This window comes from Chrysemys picta, chromosome 10, assembly GCF_011386835.1.
Source record: "Chrysemys picta bellii isolate R12L10 chromosome 10, ASM1138683v2, whole genome shotgun sequence".
Taxonomy (NCBI): domain Eukaryota; kingdom Metazoa; phylum Chordata; order Testudines; family Emydidae; genus Chrysemys; species Chrysemys picta.
Genome location: NC_088800.1, coordinates 23,500,541 through 23,519,037, shown reverse-complemented (window position 1 = coordinate 23,519,037; position 18,497 = coordinate 23,500,541). Strand labels below are relative to the sequence as shown.

The following is an 18,497-nucleotide window of genomic DNA, read 5'->3' as shown; positions in this document are numbered from 1 at the left end:
GCAGCGGACAAACTCCGGGCAGCTAGAACAGAAGGAAAGGATAAAAGAGGGAGATGAAGGAAGGAGCCTGCAAGCCAGAAAACACCCTTCATCTGTCCTCCCTTCCCCCGCGCGTGTTTCCATCCGCCCAGCCACCCTCTCTCACAGGAGAATAAAGCCAGTCCCCTGGAGGGCCCCCGTGTTAAGGCGCGGTCCTGCTGCTGCTGCAGGGCTTTGAGGCAGTGTCCCAGCTGGGAGAGTAATTTCACCCCTTCATGCCAGTGTGGCGGGTAAATCACCTGCAGGCCAACGTCTGAGTCGGAGCCCCAGCTTCTGCCCCCTGCAGCCCAGAGCAGGGAGCTGTTCCATTCCACGCCTTTGGGTGAAACGCTGCCCCCATTGCAGTCCGGGGCCAGGATTTCACCCTCACTCTGCTTCGGCACTAGGTTGCTTATGTTAAAGTCATGTTGCTGGCCAAGGATTTGGTCTAAAGATCAAACACCACAAACCTACGGTGACTCCTTGTTCACAAAATATGCACTATAAAGGTAGTAGAAGGTTCTTTTCTAGGAATACCGTATGAAAGATTTTTATAAAATATGCTTAATATTTGTTTAGCAAGAGGGTTTGTTTTCATCTTAATTAATATGGTCCGCATTTGATTCTAAATACACCATTTTCCACAGTTGTTTACAAAATGTTTGCGGGAGAAAATGTCCACAAAACCCTTGGAATAAAGTTCTAGCAGGAGACATTTCCAAATGATCCGATAATTTACTTTTCAAGTCGCTTCAAAAGAGGGGTGGCTTATTTTGTTCTGGGTTCACCCCTATTTCTGTCTTCACATGACCTCAGAATATGCGTGAGACTGGCTTGATTGCATTGACATTGGTAGCCAAAGACTGGCTGTTTATAACTGAGAGGTAACGTCAAGATTTCACAATATAAAATAACCTTTGATGTGATGCATTTTCCAGCGAGACGGGTGGATGGGAAAGGATGAGGGCAAATTTCAGTCATTGCTCCTATTACAAACCTATGTACCCAGTGAAGTGTACTTTGAACAAGAGAAAGACCAACGATTTGCCCAACAATTCTATCTAGACCGCTTCATTTTGTCAGGTTAGAACACATCTATCCACCGTAGATACGTTATAACAGAGCCTCCTGTTTCAGATGGAAACATTTGAGTAATGGATGCATCTAGCTAAATCTGCCTCTTTTGGGTCAACCAAACTCCTTTCAGGATATCGCCATAACAAATGTAGAAAGCTTGTGGTCCTGTTGGTATGCAGTTTCTGAAGGATGAATGAACTGGGAGCGCTAGTAAACATCAATCAGGGATGAATCTGCATTGACAGGGAGACTATCTAAGCAACCCACTGGGGGTTGGGGGGAATGTTTTCTCAAAATAACATATGTGACTCCGAGAGTCTAAGAATTCATAAAGAGCAGTGGTGTAATACAGAAATTGCTAGATGACCCTTTGACACATTATTCCAAATTTCTTAGATTAGCCCTGGAAATCTGAGGAAGCAACATGTTATTACCACATGTTCTGGCTACACAAAATCGCATCCAAGGGTTGATACACATCGTATATTTATTTTTGCTGTAAAACGCTCACTGATTTCATGGTAAGAACTGTATTGTAATGGTTCTATTGACATCATGTCAGATCAAAAGATCTGTTTTGAAGATAATAGAAGTATCGTATTCATGTACATTACTCCTGCGACCAAAATGCTGGGAACTACTTGACACTGAATACATTTTAGATCAACAGCCTTCTCATTACATAACAATCTCGTTGCTTTGAAGGGACTTGATACAAACAAATCTGCACTGCAAGAGACCTTCTGATCTTCCATGGGATCTGCAGGTGCTCAAGCACCTCCAATGATTATTTCTAGCCCAGCGATGGGGCATCTCTGATAGGATAGAAGTGTCTCGCAAGAAGACACACGCTGCAATGGGCCATACACATTTACCTTGGCATCATAACCGGGGCCAGTCATGTTAGGGGCACAATATGCCCAGCTAGGAGTAGAGGGTTTTTTTTAGTTTGAGTACGACTATTAAACTACATTAATTCATTGTCCCACGTCGGTATAACTGAAATCACAAGTGAAAAGACATTCCTAGTTGAGGTTGCTACTCCTGCTTTAATTAACCAGACGTGGGTTGGGATTGTACTACAGACGATACGGAGGAGCACCCATTAGTCTGGGGCGGGCAGGAGAGGGAAGGCTGACCAGAAAGCACTCTCATTCTTAGCCTTAGCATTGCTCTAATCTGCATGTATTTGTAAATAATCACCGTGCTGTCAGCAGTTCAGGCGTGAAGCTGCTGTGTGCACCATTATAAAACACCCTTCTCCCCAGGTCTCCGTCTCACTTGGCCATTACACCCGTTAACGTCAGGGGGCTGAAGACATGTTTAAATACATTATTTTTACGTGCAGTGAATAAATATAAAAAGTCCCGTTTAAAAAAAACCATACACCATGCGAGGGTGCCTTTGTCAGCTAAGCAGGGCTGGGAGCTAATCTGATAGCATGGAAGGAAATCATTTTAATTTCCTTCCCTTTATTTTCTTCCACCCCAGCACAGTTATGTAGATACTATTGCGAAGCCGAGCCTGGCTTCTCCTAATCAGTTGTGTTATTTCCCCATAGATCGGTTCAGATATAATGTAGAGTGTCATAATTCCACCCTCCCGCGGCTCGCTTTGGGGAGAGAGAAGCCACATTTTGACTGGCTTGGTTCGTTATTGTTAATGGACAGACAATAGGCACATCTGTCCTTTCTTCCGCTAGAAAAGCACCTTAGCTAACAAGTTTTTCTTTCTTTCTTCCCCTTTGGAAAAAACAACGGCATGTGGTAGCTGGAGCGTCCTTACAAATGCTCGGTTTTCACAAGCCGGACAGTTGACATTTTTCCGCCCTACCCGCCCCCCATCTCGCTCTGAGCTCATTCCCTGAAATGGGGAGGGATTGGGAGAGAGGTCTGGGAGTGCGGCTCCCGTTTAGTCCCAGCAGGTCGCAAGGACTGGAAAAGCTGCCAACTTGAGCTACTCCTGGAGAGCTGCAGTCTGCTTGTCTTGCGGGGCTTCGGAGGGATGGGGGGAGAAAAGATAGGAAGGGGAGAGCGGAGGAGGGGAGCTGGGGATTGGGGAGTGAAAGTAGATAATATGAAACACGATCACCAAATGTGTCTTCCCGGCTACTTAAAATAAAAGTTTCCCTAGCGAGAAGCAAAGAGCAGCGGGCAACAGGGAGCGAGGCGCGCAGAGATGCCTCACACGGGGTCGCCTTGCGGCCCCCCAGTTGCAATCCCCCTCCCCCATTGTATTTCCTTTGGGGGAGAGCAGAGGGGACACGTGTGAACAGCCCAGCTCTCCGGGCTGCGGCCCCATCCAGGGGGCGGCTCACACTCCCGGAGCCACTGGGAGCGCGGCGCGGCTTTGCCGATGCGTCCCGCAGCTGCCTGCCTTTTGTTGGTTGGCTGGCTGGGACGCTGCGATTTTTCACCTTGATGTGTTGACTTGAGGAAACCCGGAAGTTAATATTAAAATTCAATTTAAGGAGGCTCGCTCACTAAAAATGCTAAGTCACCAAAGGGGAGGGACCGGCCGCTTTAATTACACAGGGAAGCTCTCGCGCGTCTCCCGCACCTAGAGGGAAGGGCGACGGGGAGAGGCAGGGAGACCCACCGCTCTGCAGCTCGGACCCTGGGCAGCCTCCCTCCCTCCCGAGCCCAGCTGAGGTTGCCGTGTGGGTGGAGGTGATGGGTTATGGGGGGCGGGGGTGAGGGGCTCGCCTGCAGCGCACTGAACAAGCTGGGGATCTACAGTCCCGTTTACATCCCGGGTTAAAGCGCTGTGCGGGCTGTCCCCGGCCGGGGAGCAGCACATCTACCTCCAGCCCCCTGGGGAACAACCTGCAGTCCTGGTACCGGCCTGGGTGTGGGAGACCAGAGCCAAGCTGCAGCTCGCCCTGCTCCTCACCTCCAGCTTCTCTTGGTGGCTGGGGCGTTTAGGGTCAGATCGCTGGAGGGAGGGGTGCGATCGATGTGAAGGGCCACACAAAACAGCTGGGGGGGGGGAGCACAGCCTACAGACAGCGCCCAGGGGCGCGTGTGCCAGGCCAGGGTCTGTTTCTGACAGGCATAAGAGCCCCCGCTCCAGAACAGCTCCTTTGTGCTCTGCGCAGCCGAGGGGTTGTTCTCGTTTTCCCGTACGCAGCCATCTAATCTGCTGACGGGGACATGCAGACTTTTGCAGCTCGCTGCCTGTGGGCTGAGCGCTGGCTTTTCCCCCCGTCTCTCCTTCCCGGGAGGGGCTCCTCCGGAGCTTGGGAGCGGAGAGAGCCGGGCTTAGATAGGAAGGAGAGACGGTCCTGCTTCCTTAATATGTATGGTGATGTCACGGGCAGGAGTGTGTGTGTGTGAGTGTAAGGAGGGGGAGGGGGTGTGCATGGGGCCCCCAGCGCGCATGCCTGCTCTCTACCAGCAGCAGCAGCTGCAGCAGCAGGAGCTGTGGCCAAAGACATTGAAACAGTAAGAGACATGGCTAGAGATGGCGAGGGACGCGACCAGACACCTACTGGGGCTGCTGAGGCTGTTTTAAAAGAACGGGGGCCTTAAAATTGATCAACCATCACGAAAAAAAATAATAAATCACACAAAAGAGAAAGCCCAACCAACCCCCCCGCCCCAAGGGCCTGATCCGTTCCACTGGGGGTGGAATCCTGCATGCCTCCAACGTGAAGACCTCCTAGGACTTTCCAACCACAGACCAGATAGATGTGGTGTCCACAAGCCTGCCCGAATAACAATGAACGCGCAGCTGACGATGGAGAACATTGGCGATCTGCACGGGGTGAGCCATGAGCCGGTGCCAACCACGGCCGATCTGATGAGCAGCAGCCCCCATCACAGGAGCTCGGTGGCCCATCGCAGCAATCATTTGCCAGCCCACCCTCGCTCCATGGGCATGGCTTCTATCCTGGACGGTGGCGACTACCACCACCACCACCGGCCTCCTGACCACGCTCTGACGGGACCCCTGCATCCCACCATGACCATGGCCTGCGAGACACCCCCCGGGATGAGCATGAGCAGCACCTACACCACATTAACCCCTCTGCAACCTCTACCTCCCATCTCCACCGTCTCGGACAAGTTCCCTCACCATCACCACCACCATCACCACCACCACCACCACCAGCGGATCCCTGGGAATGTGAGTGGCAGCTTCACCCTCATGAGGGACGAGCGGGGTCTGGCTTCTATGAACAATCTCTACACCCCTTACCATAAGGATGTTACCGGCATGGGGCAGAGCCTCTCCCCTTTGTCTGGATCAGGCCTGGGGGGCATCCACAACTCCCAGCAAGGGCTGCCTCATTACGCTCACCCCAGTGCCCCCATGCCTGCCGAGAAAATGCTCACCCCGAACGGATTCGAAGCCCACCACCCTGCCATGCTGGGCAGGCATGGGGACCAACATCTTACCCCTACCTCCGCTGGCATGGTGCCTATCAATGGGATCCCGCATCACCCTCATGCCCACCTGAATGCCCAGAGTCACGGGCAGATTCTGGGCTCTGCCAGGGAACAAAACCCTTCGGTCACTGGTTCGCAGGTCAACAGTGGAAGTAATTCAGGGCAAATGGAAGAAATCAATACCAAAGAAGTAGCTCAGAGGATCACCACCGAGCTCAAACGGTACAGCATCCCCCAGGCTATCTTCGCCCAGAGGGTGCTGTGCCGGTCTCAAGGGACCCTCTCAGACCTATTGAGGAACCCCAAGCCCTGGAGCAAACTCAAATCCGGCCGGGAGACCTTTCGGAGGATGTGGAAGTGGCTTCAGGAGCCAGAATTCCAGAGAATGTCTGCTCTCAGGCTAGCAGGTGAGCCTCAGCGATTACTGCTGTGGGGGGGGGAGGGGGCAAGGCAGACAGGGATCTCAGAGCTGTGTAGCTGCTTGCCCAGGAAAAGCCCATTCCAATACGTATGTGCAGATACGTATCACAGGTCACATCACACCTTGTATTTTTTGTTTCTTTCCAGTGCAATATGTCTCTCCCTTTCAAGTCTGACATTCCCACTGGATTTCCCTTCTAGCTCCTTCACATGAAAGGGGAACGTTTGATTTATTTGCACCGTCGTCCCCGTTCCTAAACAATGATATGCTAGGATGGTGAGGTGCTGTGATGCCAGTGTGCGTGTCTGGGGCTAGGGGAGAGAAACTGAGGTGTGGGGGGTCATGCTGTGTACTGTGACACCCACAGGATCAAAATCTACCCAGTCAAGTCTTACTATATAGACATGTAACGCCTACATGTTTATACCTGTGAACTGTACACAACATTGCATGTATATGTACATCAACTAGCAGGTGCACAGAGGAGCAAAAGCTAGTGGAAATTTTGGAGTGCCCATGAAATACGGATCAGGCCCGTATTAGATAGATATTTCCTGTTATTGTCCATCTCCATATTGGTATATTTGCAAATGCCCTCTGATATGAGGTACAGCCAACTGACCAGCACACAGAACTGAACTCAGCTGTTGTATATAAAATTGCTTTCAAACTTAACATTCGGTGTGTGTGTGTGTATACTGTCTCTGCCTCTTACACACACACACACACACACACACTCACTCTCTCTCACTCACTCTTGAAGTGTTGGAAAACCCAATGGTGGAGACTTAGGTGAGGCTTCACAATTTTTCAAGGACCTCTCTGTTAAATGATGTTACCCATATGTTTGCATCTACGTTTTCGTCGCGTTTCTTTGGGTTTATTTGCTTGTACAAGAAATAAGAGCATCAGAAAAGGCTGCCCAGAGCGAAATATTCGTGTTTGTGTGATCGTGTTGTAACTGGGTTTATTACGTGATAATTGTGGGGTTTGTTAACCCAGACTGTGTGGATTTTAAAAAGAAAGAATCCATGTAAATGTTTCGGTGAAGTGTTGTGGAAATTGAAGCTAAAACCTCATAATAAATCGTTTTATACACTTCGATGGATCTACTTTGTAGCAAAAGTAGCCTGGTGACAAGGGTGAAGAGATAATAGCTAAGTTGAAAGGGGAGCAGATGCTAGTTTCCTATTCTGCTTATTGCGGATCAGGCATTTTAGAACTTTGCTTTTTGACACAAATGAAACAATTATGGAATGTAACTTGGGGCTAAAGAGAAGGAATGGAATTGGTCAAAATTGCAAATGATCACAAGTATCATTAGTCCACAGAGTTTTAATTTACATAGTTCCAGTCTGTATATACACGTGAGAATAAGTATGTGTTATGCACAATTTATGCACTGGCTCAGTAACTTGTGGCGAACAGAAATAGCACCTGGGATTAACATGGCCATAATTCGTTAGTTCAGTTTCTTCCTAGGGAATGGCTGGCTGTATTGTCTGCTGTGACCCGAAGGAGCAGCGTAAGAACATTTCAATCCATTTCGTTTGTTTCTCTCTCTATTTTGTCCCCCATCCCCAACTTGTACTCAGTCGTAGTACCGAGCCCGCGTTTAATATGATGGTGGTGCCTTGAGTGAAGGTTTGTTAATTAACTGATAGGTCTCCATTAATTTGTCCCTGGAGAATGCGAGACAGTCAATCCGAGTTGGAGTCAGGGTCAATGATCCGTTTCACAGACAAAAATAAAGGGAAGGGCCAAATCTTCTCTTTCCAGTGCACAAATGGGTCTGCGCCTCTGCCTAAACAGTCGAATGAATACGGTAATAAATGCTCCCTGGGTCTTCGGAGACCCCAAACGGGCTACAAATTTGATTCCTCGCCTCCTTTTCCTATGCTTATGCTCGCTTGGCTTTGAAGCCTGCACTCGTATTAGAAAGTGGGTCCAGCAGTGATCTTTTATCTCTTAAACTGGAGATGGTCTCTCTATATAAAGAGGGGCGGATGAGGCGGGCTATGTTGGATATTTTCTTGTTTTCTCACTCCTCCAGAGTCAAGTCGGTTTCACAGGTCTGATCTGCTAGAAAATCCCATTCTCTCTCTCTCTCAATAACAAACCCCATGAACGGTAAATCCCAGTCCTGCTGCGGCTGTCCAGGCGGGAGGCGGGGGGAGGGATGGAGTTGGTGCCTTAGATCTCCCCTTAACGATTGACAGGGCGAACTTCGATTTGGAGCGTATTTTTAGGACAATTTGGACGACCTGAATTTCCACTTATTTACATAGATCGATACTGGAAACAACCACTTGAATTAGAATATGTTGGAGCCCCCTTCTTGGCATGATCTGGAAAGAAATTATGCCAAGCCGGGCTGGGCTGCTGAAAAGAAGATAGATGGGAGCTGGGAGCATACAGCACGGCCGATTTCTGCAGTGTAGGATCGACAAGCTATTTCCCGCACTTCCAGAGATTCAGAGAAACAGGCAGCATTGTTCGATACTGCCCCAAATCAACCCCCCTCCCCACCCAATTCCTCCTTCAGCCCGCCCCATCAGGACAGCTCTGGGTATAAGTGGATCTCCATAATCTCTTTAGGAAGACAAAGACTCATTATTCCGCCCTCTCCTTCAAATCCAACCTGAATGCTGGATATTTGCACACGAGGGAAACAGAGCCCCATCCCTAAGGGTAATTTAAGCAAACATGGACATGGAGACACAGCATCTATTCTGACCTGGGGGAGGGAACGGGGCTCTGGCTGTACTGTTTATTTTTTAATCCTTCCGGCTTTGTAACAAGTTCCTGAGTCTCCCCTATAAATATTGTAGGACCGCTAGCATCTGAAAAACAGATCCGGATCCTCTCCTGACCAGTCACCGTGCCTTTTCTGTCTCGCGTGTGGCCCTGCAGGGGCTGGCGATTGGAAGCGGTTGAGCCTCCTAATTAACCGGGGCTCTGATGTGTGCTTATTGCCACTGCTCGAGCTCCTATCCCTTATGCAGGCTGCTCTGCCGGACACCCACTCTCTGGCTCCAGGCTTGCTGCCTCTCTTGTGACCCCGGGCTACAGCTCCTTAATGGGGATCTGCTCAGCGCCTAGCCCTGGCATTGACCTCCGGGGCCCCAGCACAGCAGCACCGGAGTGGGATTGGGAAGGGGGCGCAGGGCGGATTCTTACGGACCCAGGGTTGCAGCCGGTCCCGGGCACTGGGGGGTTTGCACTGCCCGACGGGAGGGGAGAATCCTTAGGAAGGACTCGGAGCCTGGGGGAGAGCAGGGGGAGATAGGGAGGGATAGACCTGGAGCCCTGGGCCATGAGAGGCCCCCGGGTTATCTTGCCACCGGGGGGAGGCAACAATCGCCGCGGACTCAGGACAGAGCAAAGCAGCAGCTTCCTGGAAGAGCTCGGGCAGTGGGGGTCGCTCGCTCCCATTACGGCCAGGGGCCGGACTGGTGGGGAACCCCGGGGGAGCAGGAAACTGTGCGATGCGGCACCGCCGTGGGCCCTGCCCCTGCCCTGAACAGAGGAGGGGGTCCTGGGCAGGTGAAATCCGTCGGAGATCCCCGCACCTGCCTGGCTGGAGGCGAAGCCCAGCGCCGGCTCGGGCCTGCGAAGGGACGGCTCGGGAACACGTGTCTATTTACATGGAGCTGATTCCCGATCGATGGGGCTCTGGCGCGCACACGCACCGGGCCGGGGCCTTCTCCAGGGCGGACGCCAGCCACTCCCATCCCCCGCTGTGGGCTCCCGGAACAGCCCCCGGCTGCCCCCCGCACCCCGCCGGTGGTCAGTGGGCGTTTGGGGGGGCGCTGGGTAGTTCTTGGGCTGGCCCCCGTAATGCGAAGTGCCCGCGTCCAGGGCAGACTGCCATGCGCTGGGAGGGATGCAGGCGTTGCTAGAAAGGCAATCTGCTGTAAATGCATAAACTATCGATTTTATTTTGTGCAGGTTTTAAATGTGTGATGATCTTACTAAGTGGTAAAAATCTGCCCCGATTGATATTGATGTATGAACATCAATTCGAAATATCATAAATTACTCTAGCCAACGCAAATTAAATTTCACGTCCAAATTATAACTCACTCTCGGGCATTTAGAGAATTATCAAGCAGATTAATATCCCGAGCAGGCTGTCAGACTCTTTATTTATTTTCTATGCGTTTCTTAAAGCCAACATCAAGAAGGCGACAAGGAGGAAAACAAAATCCTGGTTATTTTAGGCTTCACAGTCTTGTCCAGCACTTTATCTTGAGTATTTGCCCCTTCCAGCGATCCCTGGGGGTTTCTTACCTCCCAGATTACACCGAAGCTCCGACAAATAAAGGAAAAATTGGTAGTTACATGGAAGCTGTATTGAGGTCTTGACACTTCCTGGGCTGTCTCTCGAAATGTAAGCAGAACTGCTAATTGCAAAGCTGACCTCTTCCAGCCTCCATTTTATTCACCCCATCTTCCTTCTCCTCTCTATCCTCTTTTCCTTTGTCTGTTCCCCCCCTCTCTCTGCCCTTCAGTTTTGCATATTTATCAATTTACCCGTTTTTCTCCTTCCGTTTTAGAAACATTCTTTCAGGGATGATTTCTTTTTTGCCTTCCTGATGTTTAAAAGGGAAAGTTAAGGATTAATTATTATTGTTAATATTAATAAAAGGCTAGAGCCCATCTACAATCTGTTGGGCTCGGAATGTCGATTTATTTGAACGTGCAAGGTAGATTTGAAAAAAAAATAGTTTTGGAAAGAGTGAAGCTTGAAACGACGGAGCTAGTCCAGAAAAAAAAATGTGCCTACTTCGCTTTGAGATGGGTATAGGATCTGAAATGAATCTGTCCAAATGATGCTTTCAGAAAGGTGTATTTTGAAAAGAACACCATAGTCACACACATATACACTTGCCCAGCCAAGGTAGACTCACTCCAGAGTGCTAACAAGGTAAAACGTTAAGGTGAGATCAGATTTCGAAATAACTGAACAATACAAGAGAAAGCTACAAGTGTACAGGGACTGGACCGGAGTTTCCCTTTGACACAAAACTCCCCAAATCTATTGCATAACGAGGTGGTCCGAAGAGCAGAGAATTTACCAAACGGCCGCTTCCTAGCAGCCTGTTCTCAAATAGACTCTTTCACTGATGCATTTTATTTCCAATTGCTAGAGAAAACAAAGTCCAGTTCTTCTCTGAAGACAGCAGGTCCCCAGTGCTACAGGGCCCAAGGAGGGAAGGTGGGCGCTTTCGGATATAAGGAACATTTCCTCTGCAAATGTCTCACCCTAAATTGCAGACGCAGGGTTTGCCCACGGGCGCTGCCCGCTGCTGCATGGCACAGGGTGACTTTGCTTCCTATATCAGGAATCAGTCAATATCTTCCGGAAACCTAATTTTTTAAAAAAAATCGTTGCTTTGCCTTTTTCCCCCCTCTCACTTGTTTTCCTCCATAAGAAATTAAATCTCAACTCAGCTGAAGCCTGGGAAACCGGAGAGAATTTCTCACCAATTTAACTGTAAAGAAATCAATACTGTAATCAGGGCAGTTTTCCCATTAAATATGAAATCTAATGAACGCCGTTTGCAACACTTACCCTGAAGACTACTGTGTGCAAACTCACCGCGTGCAAGGAAAGGTCGATGCATTTCTGATATTAGCAGATCGTCACACGAGCAGGCAATTAGTTCATCATTATAGATCTGTTTAATATTTACACAGTGGAGATTATGCATAAATATATTTGCATCATAACGACACATTAATCGATTTTCGGTTTAACATTAATGTCTTGCTGCTTGTTTTAGTTATGAAGAGCCCATCATTGTAGGGTTTTTAAAAGACTGCAAATCTCCCTTCAAGGAAACTGAAAAGAGACGCACCTGCAGTCTGATCATCAAACAATCCATCCCACGCGCATAGGCCTGTGCCTTGCAAAGTGGACATGTATTTACACATCTCTGTAGCTTGTACAAGTGCTGCTTGTTAGAAAGAGAACTTTGGGGAAAGGTTTCTCCTCCTGTGTTTGTTTTATGAATTAATTGCTAAAGGGAATCAAGTCTTTAGGACCTTCCAAGCCTATGAGGCTAAACAAGCAATGAGGCTAGGCGATTTTTTTTAATTCACGTTTCTTTTCTGATCTTGAGGGAGGGTAAAGTTCCCACCTGTGCATTTCAGAGGATGCCTCGGCTTCCCCCCAGTACAACTCATTAGCTGCCATTTACCTACAGGTCACGTGTTGTATCAGTTAGCAACCAGCTTTGTGGTTTCGCTGGGATTGCTGTGAAGTAGCCTTTTAAATAAGATAAAGTTAACTGCATTCGCCCTGGCTGGTTTAGCAGATAGCAGCAGCCAGTGACTCAAAATGATAAGGGCAGAACCAGAAATCCCATTCCCCTGGCAGCTAGTAACAAGTGCTCTGAGAAAGTCCTCCAGTGAAGAATCTGCGATTGTTTGTTGTCGGTGTCCTTGTAGCCTGATTGATTTATAACCAGCTAATACACAGCCTCATTTGCTTTTTGTTAATATTTATCCAAAGGAGGGACTGAAGGACTGCTTGGCTCTCGGGTAGCGTGTCAACAGGTAACCGCGTTCCTCAGGGCCGGGCTTGCAGAGGATTCTGCAGTTAGAAGCAGGGGCAGCTAAACACAGGGCAGCCGCAACTTGCTATATGAGATTAGAAACACACGCAGTGCTCAGGGCATGGCTCGTGGCTATCTGGGTCACCCTGCCTCTCTGATGGGCGAGCAGGCCATGGCATTTACGCAGCAACGCCAACATGGCTCCCTGAAATGACCTATAGCAAGGCATCAGTGCGGTGGGTTTGATTAGTTACCCCGTTGTGTTACTGTCAGCAAATACAGAGAGCTGCTGTGAGGGGCCCAGGGGGCTCGAAGGGGTGAAATTGAAGGGGTTCTCTTCCAATCCCGAAGTTTGACGGATGTGATTGATTCTTGTGACGTGAGCTGGATCCAGTTAAGGGCCTGACTTTCGCCGTGTTTTCATGCACTTTCCCCAGGCAAAGTACCTGCTTCTGTGGTTCATTGTCTATTGCTTATGAGCAACAAAAAAGCATTTCGGGATTGTCTGTCACCCGAAAGGGGCAGGGCCAGCAGAGAAAGGGACTTGCCTGGTTCCAATGTACAAAAGCGGTGTAACCAGGAAGAAAGATAACTTGCAATCAGTGGCAAAAAAGGAGGGGTTCAACACGGGTTAACCTGACTATAGCCACAGCCATGCCGGTTTGCTGCGCTGGAGCGGTTTCATTTGAAAATGGTCTTCCCTGTTTCTTTTTAAGATGCTGCCATGCCATACTGTAAATGTTTCACATCTGTGGTTATTTATTTGGCTTGGCAGAACTCCTTTGAAATCACAGTGTGCTGGGAGTGAAACGCATTGGGATGCGGGGCCCGGAAGCTGTGGGAGAGGGGGTGGTAAACAAATAAGGGAGGATTTGGGGATTACCTTGCTAGTCAGTAACAACCTTTAGTTGCCACAACAGGTGTTTAAAGATGTTTAAATATTCCTTTCCCCCAAATGACATTTTCCCACGGTTTCCTAGTAATTATTCAGCTCAGATTTTTGTTTGTTTGTAATTAATCACGTGTTAGTTGAAAGACACACGGGGCCGAGCAGGGAATGATATTTTAGAAAGAAACTGTAAGAGGAAGAGTGATATTAAGGGGATGTGATTGTCCCTGGTGGTTCTCTTCTGGACTGCCATTTTGATGACGATGTGAGATTGCATCAAAATGGGAGCTGCTCCTGGCCTTTTGGGGAAGGCCTCTTGTCTAATGTGAACCCGGGATTGTTTCCTTCCACTAAAGAAATGGGATTTGACGAGGAAATGTGAGCTCAGGTAAATCCCACCCGCACGCAATGCAAGGAGAGTCAGCTGCAACTATTCCAAAAAGAGGTGTCACAGATTCACATGCAATTGGAGGGGCTGAGGCCCTAGCCTGATTGGGACCCCAGTTTATAGACACAGCCTCAGAACATACACAGCGAGTGGTTGCATAGTCTCACCGTTCCCGAGACTTCTGTTGAACTTTGCTGCTCATCATTTCTTCTACAAACTAATCCCCAATAGTTATGTTGTCATACATATATAGTGCGCATGTGAAGTGTGTGCATTGTACACAAGACTATCCGCTAATCTGAATGGAAAGAAATCAGTTAATTTCATCATACTGTCTGCAGATTTCTCACATCTCCTCTCAAGAAATTAAAGAAATATTGTATGCATAATATGAACATGCTGCCCTACATTTCAATGGACATTTTTCTTCCTTGTTTGAGCCGTGCTTGTTATTCAGAAGCCACGCGCCATCTACTGTCCAACAGTAGGTAGTGCGAAAAACTGTAAAGTACAAACTGGTCTTTGTACTAGTTGCGAGTTCTAATTGATGGGTGCGGGGTATTTGGAGAAGCCTCTCCTAGAGAGGCATCTGTTGTTTCTGCAGCACGTGTCATCGCCTCTGAATGTATCAAGTCCTAATTAAGATACAAAAATACGAACAACTTTCCCGAAACTTTGCAAACATCTGGTTGCCAACAAGTTGCTAATGAGAGGACATGTTCATTTCTGTCGCTTGAAAGAAAAGCTTTTCTGCCTGTTTCTTTAGGGAGTAATGTTCATGTGAATGAGAATCTATGAAATGAAGACTAATTTTTCAAGCAAAACAAACGCTGCGCCTTCGGTTATATGTGGTGGAGGAGTCTATTGCCTTTTTTGTTCTAAATTGAGTTTTGATTGATAAGCTCATCTGACCAGAATTCGTGCAGAGGTAGGGTTCTGAATTTCAGCACTTTGGACAGTTACCTGCCTGCTCCCCCATTGTGATTTCTATTCGCAGATCTTTGTCTACTCTGCATGTTGCGTTTCCTGAAGGACTCACGTGGGGAAGCTTGTGGGTGACATTATAAGCAAGAAGGGAAATGTCGTACCAATGGTACGGTACCATAAAGTCAAACGAGGTAAAGAACAGGAGGGGTGAGCTCACGGCCCACCCTGCAGCATATTGGCCTCATGCTTCCAATGAATCCTACAAGTCTAGTGAACTTTTATTCGGAAATCTGATGTTCGCCTCTTTAATACCGGAGCAACAATAACATCGGTTATGTATAATGCCAGCGCGCAACTAACCGGCTGCGAGGATGTCGCACGCGCAAACTCCTCCCGCCTCTTTCCCTCCCTTCCCGCCCACTTTAGACCTGGCGGCTCTAGCCATGGTCACTCCAGAGGAGGAAGAGCGTTTCCATTGCTGTGACACCGGCAGGAGCATGACCCCGCAATGCCTGTCAGTGGCTGGCGGGTGCAGGGACATGCTGAAGAACCAGTGGGTGGGAAGCGGTGCTTAGCGCGTTACTGGTGCCGTGCGAATTTGACCATGAGTTCGGGGGTGAGGCTAATAGGAGACTCATTAGGAAGGGGAAAGAGAGAGAATTCTCTAGCTAGACAGTGGTGTTTCCGGTCCCAACTGGTGCATGGGGCTGTAGGGAAATTTGTCCCAATGCTGCGATCGAGCGCTGGGCACTTGCAAACCACGGCTGTCAGATAACCGGGAGGGACTCTCTCAATACTCACACAGATTGATCCTAAAAAGGCACAGATAGTGAATGCTTTCCTATATGTTCCTTTATTCGTTCCTATTTGAATGAACCCACGGGTTTGGCCTGGGCAGAGCTGTCAGGTGCCCTCTGGCGGATCCCCAAGGTAGCACATCACAAAAGCAGCTCATACTTTGGGACAATTAGTGGGCTTAGGACTGAAGACGAGGACTTATTGCTGAGGTGCACTAGCGGCTTCATCAGAAGCCTACTGGAGTCTTCAATGGGCTTGGGATCGGGGCCTACCCAAGCTGTGTGTAGCAGGTTGCACAAAGGCCTGGTGGCATCATGCCCAGGGCCACATCATCACAAAACCTGTCAATTTCATGACCACTAGATTTATTTATGAGCAAATCAATACATGTCAACGTGACAGAGAGGGCAACTTCCTGCAGTATCTTGGCAAGATCATATTGTATTAAATGTGTGGATGGTTTGGGTATAATTGTGTGCCAGGAATTGTATGCACTCCATGGGGGAAGGGCTACCACAGCTCCTCCAGGAAGGGAAAGTAGTAGGGGATGATCAAGGCAAATAACACCTCCAGGGAGGCACCACCTCCTGGGGAGGCTCTCCTATTCTGGTTCTGACTGGAGCCTCCAGAGACCAACAAACAAAGACAGAACTTTTGGATAAACAGCCTGAGCTTAAACTTACTTGGGGCCTTAGTTCTGGTTCTTGATCTAAAGAATGATTTGAACTTGTAACCAGAGGAAAACCCAGTTGTGAGGTTGGAAGGGCTGACACCTACCTACCAGAGCCCAATATTGGAATAGGGGGTGTTGTGGTAAGCTGGTTAGCATGTGGATAGGTTCGTTTATTGTTTCTGTGTTTTTGTTGTAATGCTTTTACTTTAAGAATAAATGTGCTTGCTGAGAAGGAGCTGTGACGTAACCACAGGAAATACAGTGGTTGTAGCCCTTGAAGTAAAAGCAAAGCACAGGCATTGGGCTTTTAGACAGACTGGCTTGCTAGGGCTATCCCAGTGTGGATCATGCAGGTGTGCAGCCTTTAAAACCCCTTTCAGAAGGGAATGAGATGTAGGTCTCCAACCAGTGGAGGTGATGGCCAGGAGCCAGACATCTTTTAGTGGATGCTCTTGAGGGACCACAGAGGAGAAAACAGTGCAGTTACCCTACAACTATGACCGTCAACTCTTACTTAAAATTAATATAAATTTATTTTCAAATATCATATCTTGATAAAACTAAAATGATGCTTCCTGGATTTGTTCCAAGATGCATCATCTTTTGGCCAATAAGAGAGCTGAGTTTGGTTGTGTAATGGCAAAATAATCATTTGTAGGAGAATTTTGCAGGAACAAGAATAGTTTTGATTGTATCCCATTTTAGAGTGATAAAAATCTTCAATGCTAAAATTGGATATGTTCCCACAATGTTAAATTAAGGGTACATTGATTATTGTTCAGTAACTTTTACACACAGTATTAGTGGCTAACTCATAATGCTAAGGCCTAGATGACCTAAGGATTGTTGTATTTAACTTTTTAAATGATTTTTTTCTGTTGGGCCACCAACCTGCTGCCACTTCAAACTGAACTTCAAATATTAGTGCACCACATGTAATGCCAGCAAATTTTTAATAAGAAGACACAAACTTCCATTCTCTAGTGATTTTGCTACAAAAAATTGCAGAGAACCTTAAGGTCGTAAATAGTTTTAAAGTACAGTGATGTTAACATGAAATACTCTGAGGGTTTAAAAGATTACTGACTTTTTTAAAATTCTAGCTGTTGATTTGAATGTTCTTGACAAACATTTTGAAATACTTTCATGAATATTTGTGCAACAATGAAACTGTGGATAAAATGCATTTTCCCCACAGTTGCAACAGAAATCCTATATCAATGTTTCTATAATTTCTACAAGAGAGCTCTCCTTTGCATATGCTGAATGAAATCTGTGATGTTTTAAAAGCAAAACAGATACTTCATAGAGCTTTAAAATTCATGTAGACTGAAATAGCTACATTTTATCATGATGAGTCTTGATTATCTTGTTTAATCTTGAAACTTGTTAGCTACCCACTTTTTAAAATAATAATAAAATCAAAATTAAAAGTCTTTTTGAAACTGAGATGTTCATTCATCCATATTACGAATATATTCAATTTTATTAACCAATAAGAAATATTTGCCCTATGTGATGCTCAGAATGAGTTAAATATTTCAGTACTTCACTGTGGAGGTCACAAAGGCATGAATAACTGGGGCCAGGCCCACATCAGAGAGAAATGGTTACAACAGTCAGACATCGTATTATTAAATATCCAATTTTTGCTCAAGCTAAGGCAGAGATTGAGTTGAGTATTTGTATCTTTGCCTTCTTTCGACACCACAAATGAGGAAGAGGCGCCACCTAGTGCCCATCAGCGCTAACAGCTACCTAAGCTGGTTAGTGCGATAGGAATGGCGAGCATGATTAAAATATTGATGTAGTCACAAGAACCGTTCATTAAGGCAATTTAATCTTTGCTATTAATGTCCTTTCAATTCATTTGGGGTAATTAAGATGCAGTTAAAGTGATTACATTCTAATTACTTATGCTAGACTAAGGAGCGTTTGTCACGCTAATGCAGTTAACTAAGGACTCGGCTAAAGAAAGTTAACATTTGCTTTAGATGATGTAACTGGAAAATCAGGTCCTTTCCCTGTATTAATCCAGTTAGCAGCATATTCCGTAAGGGTGACGTCAGCTCATTGGCGCAGTTAAGGATCCCTCAACATTGCAACGTGGAGTAAGCCCCTGAATCCCAGCCCTGTTGAGTCAGCACCACTCAGCCTGGATCACTTTGTTATTGCAGTGGAAGCAAATTAAGGTCACTAATTTTCATACAGTGCCTATAACTGGGATGCTTACAATTAAGATTCTCCTCTGGAATCTCCCTGGCCAATCTGTGGACATTCTGCCTTATTTCCCACAGAAAGATGCTTTACTTTCAAACTGTTATTTTATTCAGATATTCAGATATAGCAGCA

The 18,497-nt window shown here is 47.3% G+C and overlaps 1 protein-coding gene across 1 annotated transcript in view; it reads left to right on the top strand.

The window, feature by feature from the left end:
* The first annotated feature begins 3,620 nt into the window (after positions 1-3,620).
* ONECUT1 (one cut homeobox 1) overlaps positions 3,621-18,497 on the top strand; it is a 36,985-nt gene continuing 22,108 nt past the window's right edge. The window contains exon 1 of the mRNA XM_005305076.4: positions 3,621-5,893. Coding sequence (XP_005305133.1) covers positions 4,816-5,893 — 1,078 coding nt within the window. The 5' untranslated portion in view covers positions 3,621-4,815. The remainder of the gene's footprint in view (positions 5,894-18,497) is intronic.